The 18881-nt window shown below is 44.4% G+C and overlaps 1 protein-coding gene across 1 annotated transcript in view; it reads left to right on the top strand.

Moving 5' to 3' along the window:
• The window catches only part of tns3 (tensin 3), a 43184-nt gene extending 25190 nt beyond the window's left edge, over positions 1–17994 (top strand). The window contains exons 13-27 of the mRNA XM_086128574.1: positions 1230–2387; positions 5482–5633; positions 5713–5845; positions 6631–6717; positions 7740–7872; positions 7954–8483; positions 8565–8648; positions 9341–9472; positions 11772–11867; positions 12670–12747; positions 12858–12935; positions 15875–16043; positions 16120–16188; positions 17156–17185; positions 17275–17994. Coding sequence (XP_085984700.1) covers positions 1230–2387; positions 5482–5633; positions 5713–5845; positions 6631–6717; positions 7740–7872; positions 7954–8483; positions 8565–8648; positions 9341–9472; positions 11772–11867; positions 12670–12747; positions 12858–12935; positions 15875–16043; positions 16120–16188; positions 17156–17185; positions 17275–17419 — 3074 coding nt within the window. The 3' untranslated portion in view covers positions 17420–17994. The remainder of the gene's footprint in view (positions 1–1229; positions 2388–5481; positions 5634–5712; positions 5846–6630; positions 6718–7739; positions 7873–7953; positions 8484–8564; positions 8649–9340; positions 9473–11771; positions 11868–12669; positions 12748–12857; positions 12936–15874; positions 16044–16119; positions 16189–17155; positions 17186–17274) is intronic.
• Positions 17995–18881: the final 887 nt, after the last annotated feature.

The following is an 18881-nucleotide window of genomic DNA, read 5'->3' as shown; positions in this document are numbered from 1 at the left end:
AAGTATGTCTTTGGTTTCCTCAGTGGAATCATAAAAGTCAAACGAGCAGTGAGACAGAATTCTTCTAGTATTGCTCCCGATGTCTCTGGAGTGATGGATGGTGACTCGGCCCGGCCACAAATGACTGACCTCCCGTGCTTCTCGAGAATTAAAGAGGTTGTTTGGACATATGCCAAGGGTCAAGGGGCAGTCGGCAGGAGAAGGGTGGCTTGATCACAGCAGGGAGAGGAATGCAGAGGTCAAGGCGTGCAGCCGTCTGACACGCAGAAGACGCTCCAGGTCTGTTATATAATCTGAGCATTAGGATTCAAGGGTGTTTTTCTTTCCCTTGGAATGCCTGATGGGAGGCAAAGAGTTGTTGTGGCGACAATAGCAACAAAGTGCAAAATGGTTACACAATTCAAAAACGGCGCCAAGGTGTCTTTAAAAAAAGAGATCTGACGTTCGTCCGTCATGCGCGACCAACTTTTCCAATCGCTCAAGCAACTCTTTTTTTGAAAAAGGGTCGAGCCACAACTCAAGGGACGTATTATTGAAAACTTCTGGAGTGTCTCAAAGACTTCCTGAGATGTTCATCCCTCCGTGTCCAGACTGCAAATGAATGGCATCTGCACAATTTTCACTACGGGTCACGAATGGTGGAATTGTCCAAACCCCAGAATCTTTCCATTGCCTTTCTGCAGGCATGATGCCAATTACCGCAATAAAAAGGACAACCACAAATATGATGCCCCACAAAGCAAACAAAAACCTCATGAGGTATTTGCTCCATTGACTGATATTGGAGTCATTAGTCATCCATCAATTTTCTATACCGCTTATCCGCATTCTATCATGCCCATGTCAGTCTTGACTTTGTTCCTTTGAACGGGTTGTAACTGGGAGGTGAATTCCTAGTATGTTTCTTGCATGGCCAATAAATCTGATCCTGATTCTGATTCGGTTCATGCTCAAGGGTGAACTGGAACCCAGCTGACTGGGGAAAAGGCAAACCGCACCTTGGGCCGGTCACCAGGCACGCACAGGACACAAATAAAGACAGATGACCATCCTGTCTCACTTTCACATTATCACTGAGTTGAGAACTGAAGCCAGGCTCAGTGGACCGCAACGTTTGCGAATCTCTGATGATTACAGAAATGCTACCAATAAATAAATAAGAATTCCTCTGGCTAGTTAAAAGCGCATTCACTACCCTTTCACTAAACCTTTTGTTTCCTATTTGACAGTGATACGCTCCCAAAGTCTAAGCCAGGACAAAACAGCTACCAAGAAGACCCCCAACGGAGGAGAGGCCACACTGGGTCGAGGGACCTGCACCACATCCGCCACCTCCAGTCCCGACCACAGCGATCACGCCCTCTCCGTCAGCAGCGACTCGGGCCTGTCTAGCACCTCCCTCTGGACAGACAGACCCATCGTTTCGTCCGCCGCCGTTACCTCTACCACCGTCCGCTCCAACCAGGGTCCCAGCCAGCAGGAGAAAGTCCAGCTCAAACAGCTGTTGAGTGGATTCGGAGTGGAAGACCCCTCGCTGGAGGAGATGGATGATCCATCCCCAAGAGTGGGCATGCATCAAATAATCCCAGCTCAAGTGCACATGAATGGCCATCCCTCAAGAGGTCCTCGAGAGAGGGAAACAGACATCCTGGATGATGAGGTCATTACAGGCCAGGACCTGCATAGCGTGGACAGCTTTGGGACCTTGTCGTCATCCTGCCATAAAAGCAGCCAGAACTCCCTCCTCTCAGATGGCTTTGGGAGTCCTGGGGGAGAGGAGCAGCAAAGCCAAAGCCAGACTCAGCTCCATCACACGCTACCTTCTCCCATGGAGGACTTTGAGAGACAGTACGGTGATGCGAGAAGGGACCATATTGGCTCCGGTAGCAACTCCGTGGTTCCCTCCAAGCCCAGCATCGCTTCTGTGCCAAAGCAGCACGTCTACCTACAGGGAAGCTATTCCACACAGTCCTGGGTCCGCCAACAACAGATGGTTGCCGCACAACAGTTAATCTACATGCCTGAGGATGGAAATGATGCAGAAAGGTACCAAGGGAACAAACAAAGGAGGACTTCACCTAAAGAAGGCCTGACCTCGGAGCAGCAGGACTCCGCTCCGAGAGACACAGATCCTCATAAGGAGCAAGCAACACTCAACAATAACAACACCAAACGAGACGACGAGTTCAAATCTCTTACCATGGACATTGACAACTCCATCGATCAACTCAACCAGCTCATCATGGACCTGGACCCCACTTTTGTGCCGCTCTCCAGCAAGAGCAGCTCCATCAAGAGAAACGGCGGCGCGCATGTAAATGGCTCCGCTTCCAAGTGCTCCAACGTCATCAATCTGCGATTCAGCGAGAACAACACGCAGCAGATAGGTAAGAGAGTCACACAGCAGTGATGCGATGTTGATAAAGTGATATGTTTGACCCGGGGTGAAGGTAGAAGAAGCTATGATACCTTAAAAGTTAAAAACATAATTCCTCCTGCACTGCACAGTGGAGTGAACAGCCCTAATCTCTCCTCCCCATTCCCAACCCGGCGTGTTTGAGTTGCAGAAATAGCAGGGTTGCTGCCAGCTGTTTCAGATGTTTTCAGTAAGTTTCGCAGGTCGGCGCGTTGTTCAGGCCTGCCCGTATAGCTATCAGAAGGGGGACCAGCACATTACACGAGGAGAGGGAGGGGGGACCTTTTTGAACATTGTTCCTCAAAGAGTTTGTCTGTACATATTTTGTACATTAAAGAGTTAAAATAAATCAGGCAATGTCAACATGGATTAAGGTAGTTTTAAAAACCCGAGCTGCAAATTGAGAGTCACTTTGGGGGAAATCCTGGCAAGGTGAAGAGCCAATGTCTCCTTTTTCCGACATCACACTCTGCGTTGTTCTCATTATCAGCGCATTTGCGTGATTACTCTTGGCCTCGGCGTGTCTCTTTTGCTATTCTACTTCTTTTGGATTTTTTTTATTGGAAACAAAACAAAATTTGGAAACTTCCCACTCTGTGATGGTGTGAATGGTTGACCTTTTCAAAATGAGCCCTTTGATTGACCGTCGATCAGTTCAAAAGAAGTCCGCTGGAGTAAGCTGGAAAGAAAAAGGATGGATGGGTGGATAGCTGGATGGACATTCTTCAATGTTACTATTGGCTAAAGTTGTACAGGCAAGATTTTATTTTTCCCAAATGAGTTTGATGTCCTTGTTCAACAGTCTCAAAATTGTGCAGTTCTCTATGCCCAAAAGCCTTATTACAACAGCCTATTCATTGTGTATGTGCTACTGCAGCGCAATGACCGTCGGCAAATGAGGATGTGAGGCCTTTGCCGTGGCAGGCATACTCATGTTTAACATTTTTTTAACCTACATTGTCACGACATCTAGTTGCATCCAATTGGAAAGACCCTGGCAGAGTGATTTCAGAGTGACAATAGCAAGAGACTTGCAGGAATGAGTTCTGCAGTGAAAACAACTGAGGAAGAAGAGAGAAAGTGCAGGAATCAATCAATTGTGTCCCAGTGTCCTGAGCTCTCAGACACCAGACTGATCAGATGGTCAAAAAGAAAAGTGATGGGGGGGGGGGGGGGGTCTCCACTCCATTGAATGTACCACGTTGGTTGAAAGTGAAAGAAACAGGATTTCAGTACAAAGATGTAGCATAGCCACACTTGCATCATTTCAATTACGGTAGATGTCCTTCTTCTTCATTGCTATAAGCAATGCCTGAGGCTTCCGTTGCAACAGTGCAGCTTATTTCATGTCCAAAACAAGAAGAGGCACCAGGCTACTTCCCGTTCAGATACTTAGCAACCAAAGCCAAACATGGGCAAGCTTGTGCCGCGCTGCATCATTCCGTTGCCGTTCTGTGCTCAACACTGCGGTGGATGCCGCAAAAATCAAAGGCAGCATGTAAGTGTCTTGATAGCTTTCAGTGTGGCGTTCACAACGCTGGAAAAGTCAGAGTTGATCATCATCTTTGAATTTCAGCCTAGAAAAACAACAAGGCTATTAGGTTCCACTCACTTAAATCTTTGAATAGTCAATGACAGCTGCAATGCACTTAAGTCTGTGTTTTTAGCCGGAAACTAATGAGGCAGAGAGAAAAGGCAGTCATCCACATCTGGCTGCGTGTGAATCACAACTCCAGCATGTATTTGTGGCTGGCAAAGTGGAGGGCTGGTGAAGATGATGGTTGGCCTGAGGAATTTCCGAGAAGGAATTGTGAGCCTTCGGGCAAGTATTTTTCCATTTGAGTCCAAAGAAAGCCATACCTGTCTGTGCATATCAGCTACAAGAAGGCGTTTTTAAGGGGGAGGAAAAAAACGCGTGGAAAAAAAGCCTTTATATGTTATGGATTTTTCTATTTTATTCACTCTTACTTGCAGTCCAAAAAAACAAAAAACACCATGCTAGTTTAGATACTTAATCACTGAAAAAAATGAGCTACATTAAAGGCTGACGATGAGGAAAAATTGAGGTTCAATTTAATCAGTTATATGTTATGATGCCACTAGTTGCGTGGTGTTGTCAGCCTGGCGAGTAACACAGAGACGTTTGTTGCTGACGTTTTAGTTGTGATCGCTTTTACGCAAAAACAACTTAATGTCCTAAAACTATATTTGGATTAGTGAAACAGAAATAGACTCAACAGCAGACAGTTCATAAAATGTGACCACCACGACTTGACAGCTCTTGGTCAATCATCAGACAATGCGACTAATGAGCCCCATTATTAGCACTTGGGCATCATTAGCATTCTTCGGGGGGCTGACAGTCCTGAGCTCACGGGGAGGGTTCAAATTAACACCCTAGTGCTGAATAGTGACGTTCCTCAGCGTAGTCACAGCAGCGAGACCCCGCAACCTCCCACCCGCACATACACACGCTGGCCTACCAGATAGCTCACTAGCATTCCTCAGCTGTCTTCTCAAACCATGACTGCAGGCATTAGCCTTTGAGGAACCTGCCAGCATGCCTTAAGCCCCTTTTCACTTACGAAAAGATAATGAGTGTGGACGGTATTGCCATACTATCCATTAGTATAACAATTTATTTTATGCCTCATCGTCTTTAGGCTATTGCAGCGGCTGTGGGCGACAACCTCGACCGATCATAGGCCACCCCATTATTAGGGATATTCCCAACAGGCTACTCAAGCACATCCATCTATCCACCCATTTTCTATAGCGCTTAGAGTCTTAGCAAGAGGTGGCATCCACCATGGACTGGTCACCAGTTAGTCACAAACAGGCTTTCACACACATATGGAAAAAGTGGAACGAAGGAGGAAGGCGTAGTGATGTTAGAAAACCCCCACAAGCACCCAGAAAATACCTAAACTCCACACAGGAATGCCAAAGCCAAGATTTGAACCCGCAGATTCTCAGAACCGTGACGCAAATGTGCCAACAGCTAACCCAAACACATCTAGAGCAATTCGTTTCACATTTAATAACCCACCGCTTCCTCCGTCCAGCTCTCCAGTCCGACAAAGCGGATGTCACACGAAGTCTGAGTTGCCAAGGGAGTGACGTCACAGATCGCCCAAGGTTCTGCAACTCGGGGAGGACGGGACCAGAGGAGTACAGAAACCAGAGGACACATTCACCCCGTTTACCACAGACACAGGTACGATCAACCTTACAGCTTTTCCCGACTAGCTTTGTGTTCAATGTGGCTTTTTACCATTTATACCGTTTGTCTCCAGCATACCGTGTTGTGCAGGAGTAACAGTGCTGACTACAGGACGCAAGTTCCAGATGCAGACAGCGGTGTTGAAGCTGGGTGTGGCGGAACTCCACCCACGCCCGCCTTCCCAATATCGCCACCTACACCCTACGGTGAGTCGAGTTAGTGTCTCCCTAATGTGCAAGAGAACTATTTTGCCCTAAAATACTCTTGCAAGATGCTTCACAATGATTTGGTTTGTCTTGGTCCTCATATGATGCGAGTGTGTGACGCTGGTTCAGAAAATGATTAGTGGTTTAAGAGCCAGAGGAGGGTGCCGAGACATTTCCACGTCACCAACATTTTCCTAGACCAGGAGTCTGTTAAAGTCCCTCTAGTCTAGTGCAGACGCGTGCGGTCAGGGGAGGCAGGTGAGGCAGAGCCTCACCTCTGAATGCCCATTGCATTGCGCAATCATCACAAACTGGGTTGATACATGCAACTGGCTCGTGCTGCTTGCCGTATATCTGCAAATATAATGTTTAGCCAATTGAATAAGCTACCCTTTTTTGCTCCTTATATATTTGTAAATCTGACACTAAAGGAGTCAGTGCCTCACCAACCATGCACCTCACCGCACGCCACTGGTCTAGTGTATGTCTAAGGCTTTTCTGCCAGTTGGATATGCCCACCAGAAGGGTTCTGTAAAGGCTGATCTAAACGATGCAGTAGAAATGGGTGGTTTGGTGAATCTCTCTCAGGTTGTCTTTCGACTTCTAATCATCTGTAAGGACTTTGGACATGGAGGTTCGCGGTTCAAGTACCACTGTTGATTGACAACTCGTTGGAAAGATGTGTAGTCTGATCTGAAGTGATGATGAGGTGCCCTTCAGGTTTTGTAAAGGATTTTCAGTAAAAAAATACTGTAAATAAAAATATCTTGTTTTTGTCTTTTCAGTGAAAAATGTGTCAGAATTTACTCAGTCATTTCGGCAAACACCACCTCCCAGCATTCATTCCTATGGAGGCTTCAGGACAGATCACGGTAAGTCCATTTCAATGTTGTCAAGGCAATGCATACGTTTGTATGCTCTGTGACTTGACATCTTCACAATGATGTTTTTGAGAGAGAAACCAAAAACCAAAACAAAAAATTCAAACCTGGGACGATTTCCTGACTGGTCTTTGGTTTCTTTGTTCCACTCAATGGTGCAACCTCTTTAGACAATACAAGTCTGATGACTAAAATACACCCATTTGGTTTTGTGGGGTTTATCTGCGATGTGGAAGACAGTCTGTCTTCCAGATTGCTCACCGAGATAGGAAGTCGTACCAGCATGTGGGGGAAGGACTTCAATAAAATGGACTTAATCCTTTCATCGTGTTGGTTTGCAGCCTTTCTGTTAAGCGCACAACGTCACAGCAACATTGTAAATCTGGAGGTGCCCACAAACAGACAGTTGGTATTGCCGTCTTGTATTTCATTTGGACTCAACTTCCCTGTGTCGTTAACTCATTGTGGCCTAAACTTGTTCATCTTTCTCTCGGACGGCCTGGGAACGAAACGCTGCCCCTGCTGTGCCTCTTCAAACCAGAGACACCCAAAGCCAGAATCCTGGCAACATTCAACATTCAGTTCTGTCTCACTACCATGGTTACTGTGGGCCAGGGAAGCCATGAGACAAAGACAAACCTTTCTTCCCCCTGTCTGAAACTTTCTCTGTGTACGCAGTGGGAAATACAAACGCTATATCTGCACACAACTGATTAAAAAAGAAACCGCCTAAAGCTTAACAACACTGCACTTTTACCTAATTATGTCAGTCTGCTCAATCGAATCCGATTTGTGGCGGAAATAATTGGTAGGTAGTTTTATAAAGATTGATGACTCCTGTTTTCATTTCCTGTAAGCCACAATATTGATTGGACTCAATTCACAGCTCTTCTCTGAGGCAATATTTCCCAGTTATATGGCTATTTCTATGCTTTCCTTTGTGGGTTCTTTCAATTCAAATGAACACAAAATGGAAAGAAAACAGCTCTATCATTTTCTTGTCTCTCACGCAGATTCGCGAGGATATTCAGAGATGATCAATCATGCTGGAGTTGACGGTGTGTCAAATTCCGCCATCAGCTGCCACAGGATACAAAATACGACACATTCTGCCTCCATCGTTGGGTCGCATCAGCGGATAGACAGGTAGGATTCCGTCCAGCTCCGTATATAAAAATACGTGTTGTCATTGTTGATCTTCCCCTGTCATCCTTTTCACAACTGAAGTCCATCAGTGAATCAGTCTTGGCCAGAGCATCCCGTCCTGAGCCGTCAAGCATCTTTGAACAGCTTCCCTTCCAACAGGCAAGCCCCCCAGCATCCCACGTCACTGGACTATGGCCCCCAACACGTCCACCCGGCTCCTAACGCCCACAGCTCGCCTCGAAGCAGCCAGCGAAGCCATATGGCTCGCTATGACCTCAGGCACAGTCCGGCCCAAAGCTTTGACGAGCAGGATGACTTAGGTCTCGATTACGGTTCACACTGTCTGACCCCTGTCTTGCTGCTCGGAAATGGGAGTAGGGAAAGGGATAACCTTAGCTCCTTGGATGAGAATCAATCACAGTCCTTCCTGATGCAACCCCCACATCTGCCTGAGAAGAAGAGGGTGTCAGATGGGGAACGTGGGGGAAGAGCCTCCCCAGCCCTGAGCGGATTCTCAAGTCCACACAGCGGGAGTTCGCTGAGCATCCCCTTCCCCAACGTATTGCCCGACCTGTCGGCTCAGATACCAAGAACGGGCTCACCTCTGCCAGGTGAGCCAAGAGCTTAAAAAAAAGTGCCTAGTGGCCTTGAAAATTAACTCAGAATTCAATCTGCTGCGTTTTGTTTTGCAGATGTGCTTGCGAGCAAGGTTACTGTCAAATTTGTACAAGACACATCCAAATTCTGGTACAAGCCTGACATCTCAAGAGACCAAGGTAGGTTTATGCAGCAGAACCGCTTCAAACTGCTTGGTCTCTTTGTCATTTTTCATTTGAGGACAAATAAAGGGCCATTTTCACATGTTCAAAAAACTCACCACATTTTGTACTCATGTTCATTCAGGTGAAACAGTCCAAATCCAGTTAGCTGAACATGAAATTTACGAGGCATATCTATCATTAGTAGACTCATAAAAAAATTCTCAAAAACCTGTCCCTGAAAGGGCACAGGAAGTCTACTATTTTGGTTGTAAGTGGCTCATTTTGGGTCATTTCGAGGTAGCATTAACAATAAACACGTCCATTTTGTCTGATTGCTGTCAAATTTGATCCACATGTACTGCACAGACGTCTGATGGTAAACTGTAAAATAATTTGAGTTTGCAGCACTGCATGTCAGCAGAGCATGGTGCGGATGTTTGTTGACTTGCCACACAACAGGTATAACAACTCATCATCAAAAGGTCAAGTGGGACCAAGCGTCTTGTGTGGTATAGCCCGTCTTGCCCTGAAATGAGGGCGACCACTGCTGGCAGAAATGTGTCAATGCAATAGCTCCGCTCCTCACATTGCAATTGCCATCAAATGTTTCAAGTCAAGTCGTCTGTGCTCATTCCTGCTTCCGGGTTTAATTATTCTTTCACTCGAGTTTAAAGCCAACTCATGATCATTATGTTTCTGTCTCACAGCCATCTCAGTCTTAAAGGACAAGGAACCAGGCTGCTTCATTGTGCGCGACAGCCATTCCTTCAGAGGCGCCTACGGGCTAGCAATGAAGGTGGCCACACCCCCGGCTTCTGTCCTCCAGCAGAGCAAAAAAGGTACAAAATGCATCCGAGTAGCTGAATTGTTCACTAGTTATCTTAACATTTTGGAATGTCCAGTATAAAGACTTTGGTGCCTTGTGTGCAATGGTGGTTTGCTTCTCTTAAATAGGGTCCACACATGCAGACTATTCACATCCTAACAGATTTTGTGAATGTGAAAGAACCTACGGATGAGGAGGAAAAATAGCCTGACCACAAATCCCCAAAATCATTCAGAATGCTGGGAAATTCCAAAAAGGACAACAAATTGTAGTTGACGCACACAATGGAAGGAGCTAAGCTTAGTTTACTGCATTTGGTAACTGCATTGCAGTTTTAACCTCAAACTTTGTTATTTTCATTGTGGGGAATGACACGTTTTACAAGCTCAACAACACAATATCCTACTCAACAAACTCAAGCTTCCAATTTGGCTGCTGTCACAGTTCATAAAACTCAGCCAAACTCAGAGTTGAACACATCCATCCATTCATCCATCCATTTTCTGATCCGCTTTATCCTCACAAGGGTCGTGGGGGATGCTGGAGCCTATCCCAGCTGTCTTCGGGCAGTCGACGGGGGACACATGGAACTACTCTTAATGGTTGCGAGCCAATCGCAGGGCGCGCACACACAGACGAACAACCATCCACACTCACACTCACAACTCGGTACAATTTAGAGTGTGCCATTAACCTGCCATGCATGGTTTTGGAATGTGGGAGGAAACCGGAGTACCCGGAGAGAACCCACGCAGGCCCGGGGAGAACATACAAACTCCACAGAGAGAAGCCGGATCTAGAATCGAACCCTGCACCTCTGTACTGTGAGGTCGATGCGCTAAATATTGGACCACCGGGCCGCCCTAGTTGACCACATGCGTACTGTAAAGACTTTGAAGGATTAATATCAAACAGGTCTGACATTTACAATTGTACGCTCAGACCGCTTTTGATTTGGGAAGGGGGGGGGGGCGATCACTGTACACACTGTACACCAAAAGATAATTGATCAGGATATTTTCGAGACATATGACAATCAAGTCTTTGCTGACTTTGATGGGAAGGGCACAAAAATGCTCAAATTGGGCTAAATAGTTGTCAAGTTCGGCAAGAACCATGGTAAATATTTCTGTAATTCAAAATGTCAGTTTTTTTTTCCTCTACTTTGCTTGATTGTAGCTTATATGCTTCAGGTTTTTGTGAAAATTGACATGGTAGTTGTTCTCTTCTGTGAGCTTACGAAGAGACCCAAGTAATAAATAAGCTTTGGCGCTATTCAGTAGTTAAAGGTAAAGTGGTCTCCCCACCTGTAAACTGGTTTTAGCTCCTCATCCGTACTTGACAAAGTGCCTTTCAGAGAGTTTAATAATCTCCTTCCCAAAATCAAACATACAAAAACATCCTGGGAATCACTCCCTAAGCCATCTCGTGTTACCGTCCACTGTACCTCCCGCCCTCCCTCGCATGCCGGAACCATAGTCTCCCTTTCATCACACTGTACGGCTCCTCTTTGGCGTCATTGCGATGAAACAAAACAGAGCACCGTTGCCTGACACGTCTCGGATGAACAGCTAATGTTTCGGCCCTTCATAAAGGACGTGATTCATCCAGAAACCTTCTCCTGGGAAATCCGCCTGTCCTGCCTGGATGGGGTCACACAAGTGAGATTGTTGAGTGAGAAGAAGTTATTTCTGGAACAAAACCGCCGACTGCGGGAAACCAAACATTCTCTGGACATGTTCCAGCGTGACACAAAGGAACACAGAGTTGCATATCATTGTACCTCTGCGGGACAATAAAACTGTGTGCATCCAAATACATGCTGCCCTTTTTTTTCTCAAGTTCATTCCTAACGGCACAAAAATGTACAGACATACCTTTCTGGCCAATGCTTACACACACCTGTCCTTTTTGTTCGACATGATCCCTGTCCAATCCAAAGGCACCTGTGGTGACATCATGACACGGTTCCCCCCGCCTCCTCACTCTCAGCTTAGCCCATTGTGCTTTCTTATGAGTGTGAAACTCAACCCATCTCAAGGAGCGGGTCTTTCTCCCAGCCTTTGTGTCGAGACATTCCTCAGCTCCTCCTGCCCCCCCCCCCCTCTCCGAGGCTCTTCTGTGGAATCATAATCCCATTCATCTCACCAGTGGCGGCAACTTCGGGGGGGGTGGGGGGGGGGGGGAATTACCCGGCTTGCTTGGAGGGAATTGCTGTTTTTGCTGCCAATCAGCCGGGCGGGTCCTGCTAAAACGGGCCACGGATCATTAAGTACGGTAATGACCTTGTTTTGTGTGTTTGTGTTTGGCAGGCGGCGATCTTGCCAATGAATTAGTGCGCCACTTCCTGATTGAGTGCACACAGAAGGGTGTTCGCTTGAAGGGTTGCCCCAATGAGCCCTATTTTGGTGAGTGACATCATTTGGCTGTTGGTCAATTGATCCGTCGCTGCAGACACTCTGCTGCCCTCTGTTGTTCGCGAATGCATTTTACAATCCAGGATTTTTTCATTTGATATTGTTACCATTGTATAAATGAATACAAACAAACATGGATCAAAGTGCTCGTGATTTTTGTGGCTGATTAACAATGAATAAATTAGCACTCTACAGCCCAATTTTGTTCCAGCTGTACTGAAAGCACACTACGATTATTATTTTTTTTTTTTGTGGGTGATGATGTTGCCTGATCAAAACACTGCACCATAAAAAACAAAACAAAAACAAACAGGCCTATCTCTGCTGTCACACAAAGTTTTAAATTCCTGTTTAAAATATGTTTACATGAGTCTCTTCGCAGTACATTGAGTACTGACAGCCGAAAAGCTGCTGAGGGAACCTGAATCAGATAAATGAAGCCCTGGAGAGTGTTTGAAAAGTTACTTTCAAAACGTTTGAGTACATTTGACCAACACAAGTATTGAGAGGCCTGCTTTCTACAGCTTGAAAACGATTCTATTGTCAGCATTATTATACCTCATATTAATTCCTGACCAGCAAAAAGCATTCCGTTTTTTTATTTTAAATGCATTGCCGGTCAAAAGATATTCAAGACAGATCTCCAAAAGTAAGGACTTTTTTTTTTAAGCAAATCATAACGTGTTTAAAATTGAAAAAAAAAACCCTGGTAGAGTGACAAAGCATCAAATCCCCTGTGTGTATGATACATGTATGTTGATTTTGAACAAAACACATTGCTGTTGTTTGACAGGAAGTTTAACTGCACTAGTTTGTCAACATTCAATAACTCCCTTGGCCCTGCCCTGTAAACTCATCATACCAGACAGAGGTAAAAACACACAAACACAAACTCTTTCTCAGACTTGATTCTGTTCGAATATGTGACTTGTTTTTAGGTGAGACTGTTTATTTTTCACCCTCACTTTTTTTTTTTTTTAGACCCTCTAGAAGATGTGGTGGAGAACATGTCTCAGTCAGTCACTAACTCTGCTGCAGAACTGCTCAAACAGGGAGCAGGTAACTTCTAAGAATGCTTTAGCTTGATTGTACCGGTACATTTACACTGCCTGGGTCAAGTGACACAATTGCAATTCTTTTTTTTTGTTTTTTGCTCTCAATTGGCATCACAAGTCCACATATATAACTGCTAGGTTTTTTAAAATATATCAAGTTAACATTAAAGTCTACTTTGGGTTGTGCAAGATGGTTCATTAACGCTGAGGTCAGCTCGCAACAGGCTCAAAACTTCTGACCACATAAAAGAAGAAAACTAGTACAGTGGAACCTCTCCTTACGAACGTCTCTTCATACGAAATTTTCTAGTTACGAAACGTCTCAACAGGAAAATATTGCCTCTTGTTATGAAAGAAATATCAAGATACGAAAAGTAAAAATACAGTATGGCCTGCTACTCGCAGCTCCGAATTTCCTGAACGCAACATACTTATAGCTGCTCTGCCATTGGCTATTACCGAGCATCATCCTGGCATCCCATTGGCTAAGAGGGACTTCTACCGTATGTGTCTGTGTGTGTAGGTAGACAGATAGATATGTGTCTATGCAGCGTCCTCGTCATTCGGCCATCGGGCCATGAGGCGTTCCGATAGTTTTACGTAAATGTGAATCACACAGAAAAGGTTTTCACCAGTTGGGTAATTGCTCCTTATGCTGATGATGTTTGCCTTGGACATTTTCGAAGGATTGTTAAAAGCCGACAAAAGCAAAGGTCCTCGGTTGAGTTAATTACAAAACGCCAGGCAAAATCCACTTCTGAGACTGAAGAGGGCAAAAAACTATGAGGACGCAGTTAAAAGTTAAATGACCATCATTTTTATTCTTTACTGTATTCTTTGTTTTTTTACATTATGCACACAAGTCAAAAAACTTTGCATATTTTGACAGGCTCTGCAGTTTGGTGTCATCAAAATGTTGTGACATCTCATTAAATTTTGTACAGTCGACCAAACCGAGGAAAGCTAGCTCACAAAATGATCAAACCTGGCTTTCATCTGAACACTGACGTTGTCCATAATCTTGTAGAACATTTGTTTTCTCTCATCTCTGACTGACTGATTTCTTCCGCTGTCGTTTCGGCCAAGTGTGCTGCATTTCTGCTCAAATCGCTCATACAGTGTGTTAAAGTCCTGTCTCATGCGTTCAACAACTCCGATGGTGTCGTGGGTTCGCGCACAACAATATCCAATGTCCATGACTTTGTTTTGCAGCGCTCTAAAAAGTGCATCAGTTTCGTTGAAAAAGCCCTCATATGCCATAATTAAAAAGCATGTCGATGCTTTTGACAGCCATCGATCATATCCAGTGATATCCATCATTTGAGTGTCATTGTCCCAGCGATCGGGATCATATGTTTGCGCTACTTGTTTTTTAACACAGCTGTTTTTCTCCAACACTTCCAAGACATACGCAGCTACAGCAGGGGCTCGCCCATTATCACTTACGTCATCAAATCCTAAAAATGCTTCCTTCACCACACAGTCCACTTCACTTTTGGCTACATAGCGCAAAATAACAGAGATCTGTGCTTTGTTTGTGATATCCCTAGTCTCGTCCACCTCTACAGCAACAAATGGGGCAGCATTGATCTCCCTTTTTAGATCATTTATTATCACATCACTGATTGCTTCAATTAGATCGTTCTGTATTCTATTGGGCAAGCCAGAAAACACAGTGGATGAGTCCAAATGTCTAGCTAACCTCTCATCTTTCTCAGCAAAAGCATGTAATAGTTCTACATAATTGCCACGATTAGAAGAGCTTGCCCTCTCGTCGTGACCACGAAATGCCAACTCCTGTTTCGCGAAAAAGCAGGTTGCATGAATGAGGTCTTTCAAAATCTCTCGGTTTTCCTTTACCTTGGCATTGTGGATGCTAACGTTGAGCCTCCGCTGTTCGTTCAATGCCAAATCGATCCTTGCGCTTTTCATGTCACAATATCCCGTGTTAGTCCAGACATTGTCACAAGTTGAGAACAAAAGGCAGGGAAAACAGTAAAGACGGGTTTCGAAGGACAACCACATCACCATTCTTTTCGGCTGTACCACTCCGTTTGAAAAGTTGTCCGGGCTGTCCCGTAGTTTGAAGCAAACATTTTCGCTCCGGCGTTGGTCTAGCTGTGTTAATCACGTCCACTTTTGACTGAAGGTCCAGTTTTGAAAAGTTTTTAAGCTTTGATATATAATCCTCTTCTTCCATTTTGGCAGTCCGACGCAGCAAATTTAAAAAAGGATCGCACTTGACTCGCACCATTAAACTTGAATGGTTAAAAACATTAGCCAGACTGTGGAAAAGCAGGTCAAATAAACGTATCTGCAACCATTATATTGGCGACGTGCAGATGTACGGCAAGCAGCACGTGCCAGTTGCATGTATCAACCCAGTTTGTGATGATTGCGCAATGCAATGCGCAATCAGAGGTGCGGCTCTGCCTCACCTGCCTCCCCTGACCGCACGTCCCTGTTCCAGAACCAATTAATTTCGGAAGTAGAGGTACGACTGTATTCCAGTTTTTAGTTGTGCCCTCTAGTGGAGAAAAAGAATATTGCAACGTGACGACTTATCCATGTTTCAACAAGCCCCGGTCTACATACTGTATCCGGCCGGCTCGGATAAACGTGAAACCGCGAATGTGCTCTTGACGTTGACGTAACACACAGTCAAAAACAACCACTGTAAATTTTAAAATGTAGTAAATATGCCACTTTCGAGGCATGCCCATCATTAAATTAGCCAATAATCGCAGATGGAGGCCGGTGGAGTCATGTGGGAGTGTCCCCATTTTAAATCAGTCGAGGCCGATTCAAGTTTGGCGTTTGTATCATTTATTCATTATTGTTCACGTCTGCCTCATCATCATCGTCAGTGTAAATACAACAAAAACCTTGAGGCAGTCTAGTCAGGAGAAGGTTAATGCTAATCTTTGTTGTGTGTGTATACAGCCTGTAATGTGTGGTACCTGGGCTCGGTCGACATGGAGTCCCTGACGGGGGTGCAGGCGGTGCAGAAAGCCACCGGCCTGACCCTGAGCTCCAACCCGCCTCCCACTTCCACAGTGGTCCACTTCAAGGTGTCCTCGCAGGGAATCACCCTCACTGACAACCAGAGGAAGTGAGTGGAACACACACACACCACGCAATACAGTATAATAGTTTGCACACGCACTAAGACCTTGTCTGCTTTGTAGGCTTTTCTTCAGGAGGCACTACAATGCCAACACGGTCATCTTCTGTGCTTTGGATCCTCAAGATAGAAAGTGAGTGAGATTACTGGAAAAACAATGACCAAAAGCACCAAAGTCAAATGGTCCAAAAAAGTGGGACACTTGGGGAAAATCGGCGTCAAAGGTCAAACGAAATGTCGAGCTCGAGCCACGGGTGTGCACATCTCCAGATTTCTCCACATTGTTTTTCTTTGTTCTTTGGCTTCATGATGTATTTTTTTTAACCCTTTTTTAAATGTTATGTGTGACGGCACTGCAGAGCCGCCGACACAAAAACAAAAAGTGGTGCTAACTACATAAATATAAATGGAACTTGAAAAGGCGCTGGAAATGTGGCACAGGAAAGAGTACTTAAATATTTGCAAACACCCAGTTTTCGAAAAAATTTGAGAAACGGGTGCAGTAAATTAAATCAGAAAAAGATCGGTTGAAGTTGAAGAAATCTTTAAAAGCCGCCTCAAAACTCACTTGTATTCTTTGGCATTTGACTCAGCATGACTCAGATTTGTTCTTGGTTTTGTTGTTCGGTGCTTTCTGCCGTCTTTGTCACCGATTTGTTGCTTTACCGTTGTATATGTTAGTTGCTCCATGTACAGCATTTTGTATGCAGCGATGGCTGTTTGAAAGTGCTCTATAAATACAGTTGAGTTGAGTTGAGAAGTCCAACAAACATGAAAAGCTTACTGCGCTGAACAAGTCTGATGCGATTTGTTGCCATATTATGAGTGCTTGAACTTCATTTTGTTTGACTTTTGAGGCATGTTTTTTGACATTTTTTAATTTATTATTATTATTATTTTTTCCGTGAACTCCCAACAAACAAAGAAAAAGCCAGAACGACTTTGTTAATCTTTTAGTTCTTCACTTGGGTTTGATTTTTGAGGCATCTTTTTCCAGATGTCAGCTAATCATTGCATATTTGCATTCAGAGGATGTGGGTGCACCTCATGTTGTGGCCTGTGAGTGTAATTTTCCCATTTTTACTTTTCTTTCCTAACAGGTGGAAAAGGGATGGCTGCACGTCAGCAAAGTAAGGACATGATTCATACGCAACCAGAAGCCGAAGAGCCTTTTCACACAATCGCTGTTTCTCTTACCCGTTGCTCCGCTTCTGCGCAGGATCTTTGGCTTCGTGGCCAGAAAAAGTGGCACCTCCATGGACAACGTGTGCCACCTGTTTGCTGAGCATGACCCCGAGCAACCGGCCAGCGCCATCGTCAACTTTGTATCCAAGGTGATGATTGGCTCGCTGAAGAGTAAGTAGGAGGCCCGCCTCCTGGAAAAACGAGGAACTATAAATGTGAGAGGATGACGAGCGAGACGTTCAGCTGAACATGGACTCTCATGACTTCAGTTCCACACCCTTATATGAGATGTTTCACTATTAAACAGTAAGGGCATTAATAATGTCATTTCATTTACGAAATCATGGAGAAGTGTGTGTTAGAGTGGCGTGCGTGTATATAAATTGGTTTGATTGGATGTATAGTGTGCATATATGATCTATGCACCATAAAAAAAAGTTTTATTTTTTTAAACCATACTTAATCATGTTCTGCATTATAAGTCTTCCGTTCTGTGTGTACGACAGCTGTCAACATGAAAAATGAAAAAGAGCGAGTGATTGTGTGTGTGAGATGAAAATGATTTTAAGTAAACCCTAATATATATTGTGTATTCCTCTACCCCATGACACAAGCTGGTTACAGTGTCCAATTATATCAAATGTATTGTCTTTTGGGGGGGTTTTGTTTTTCCTTTTTATGAGGGCACGTCCCCATGCATGACTTTGTGGGACACTGAGCCAATTCAACATTTAAATAAAACATTTGAAAACAACACTATGAAATTATTTCACAGTAAAACAATATTGACCAAACCCAGTGAATTAAAAAAAAAAAAGTCTGTTTCAAGATTACCCCTACTTTGAAAATCAAGAGCTGCAAATATAAACCGCTGTATTATCACCCTTTGTTAAGTCTTCATATTGCCATCACCGAATCTTATTCTTTGTTCTTTATTGTTCTGAAACTGCTGCTCATTTGAAACACACTGTGTGAGGACAACACTGTTACGTTCATCCCTTGTTAAATCCTCATCAAGTTATTCGAAAGTTTGGAAAGAAAAATAATATTTATTTTTCTCAACCCCCCCAGCACCACCAAAAAAGAGAATTTTGTTACGAACAGTTTTTATTTCTTGATACGTTATTTTTCTTTCTCACGCTGCATTGCCTCACCCTTGAAGTCCTATAGTGCCCCCTAGGGGTGGCGTGACCTCAGTAACAAAATGGGCTTCCTCTTCTCTCGAGCTTTTCTATTCATTCAGATACGGATGGCGCAGTATTTCTGTATACAATAGACTGCCATGAATTTAGTCCTAACCCTCCTCAAAGCTGATTCTTTAACATGAAGTTTGAATAGCGGGTTTCCAAATATTGTCTTTATTTCTCTGAAGCTGCCATGCCCTTGTTCAACTAAAAGAGTGAAAGAAATCCTTTTCTTTTTGTACTGCAGAATTGTCCAATAGTGGCTGGGGAAAAGCTGAAAAATATATTTCGTGGGATGGATTATCTTCTCGTTCCACGTCAAACAACCTGAAGTTAGTTTAGAAGTATTTTTCTCTATTTTTCTCATTCTACTGCCTCTCTTAAGATCTTTGGCACCCCTTGCGGGCTGAAGGAGAACAGTCCATACTCTCGTTAAAATGAATTTCTGAAGGCACCT

The sequence above is a fragment of the Hippocampus guttulatus genome, chromosome 14, assembly GCF_054856545.1.
Source record: "Hippocampus guttulatus isolate MCC_2025c chromosome 14, RoL_Hgut_1.0, whole genome shotgun sequence".
Lineage (NCBI taxonomy): Eukaryota > Metazoa > Chordata > Actinopteri > Syngnathiformes > Syngnathidae > Hippocampus > Hippocampus guttulatus.
This window is presented reverse-complemented; position numbering and strand designations above follow the sequence as displayed.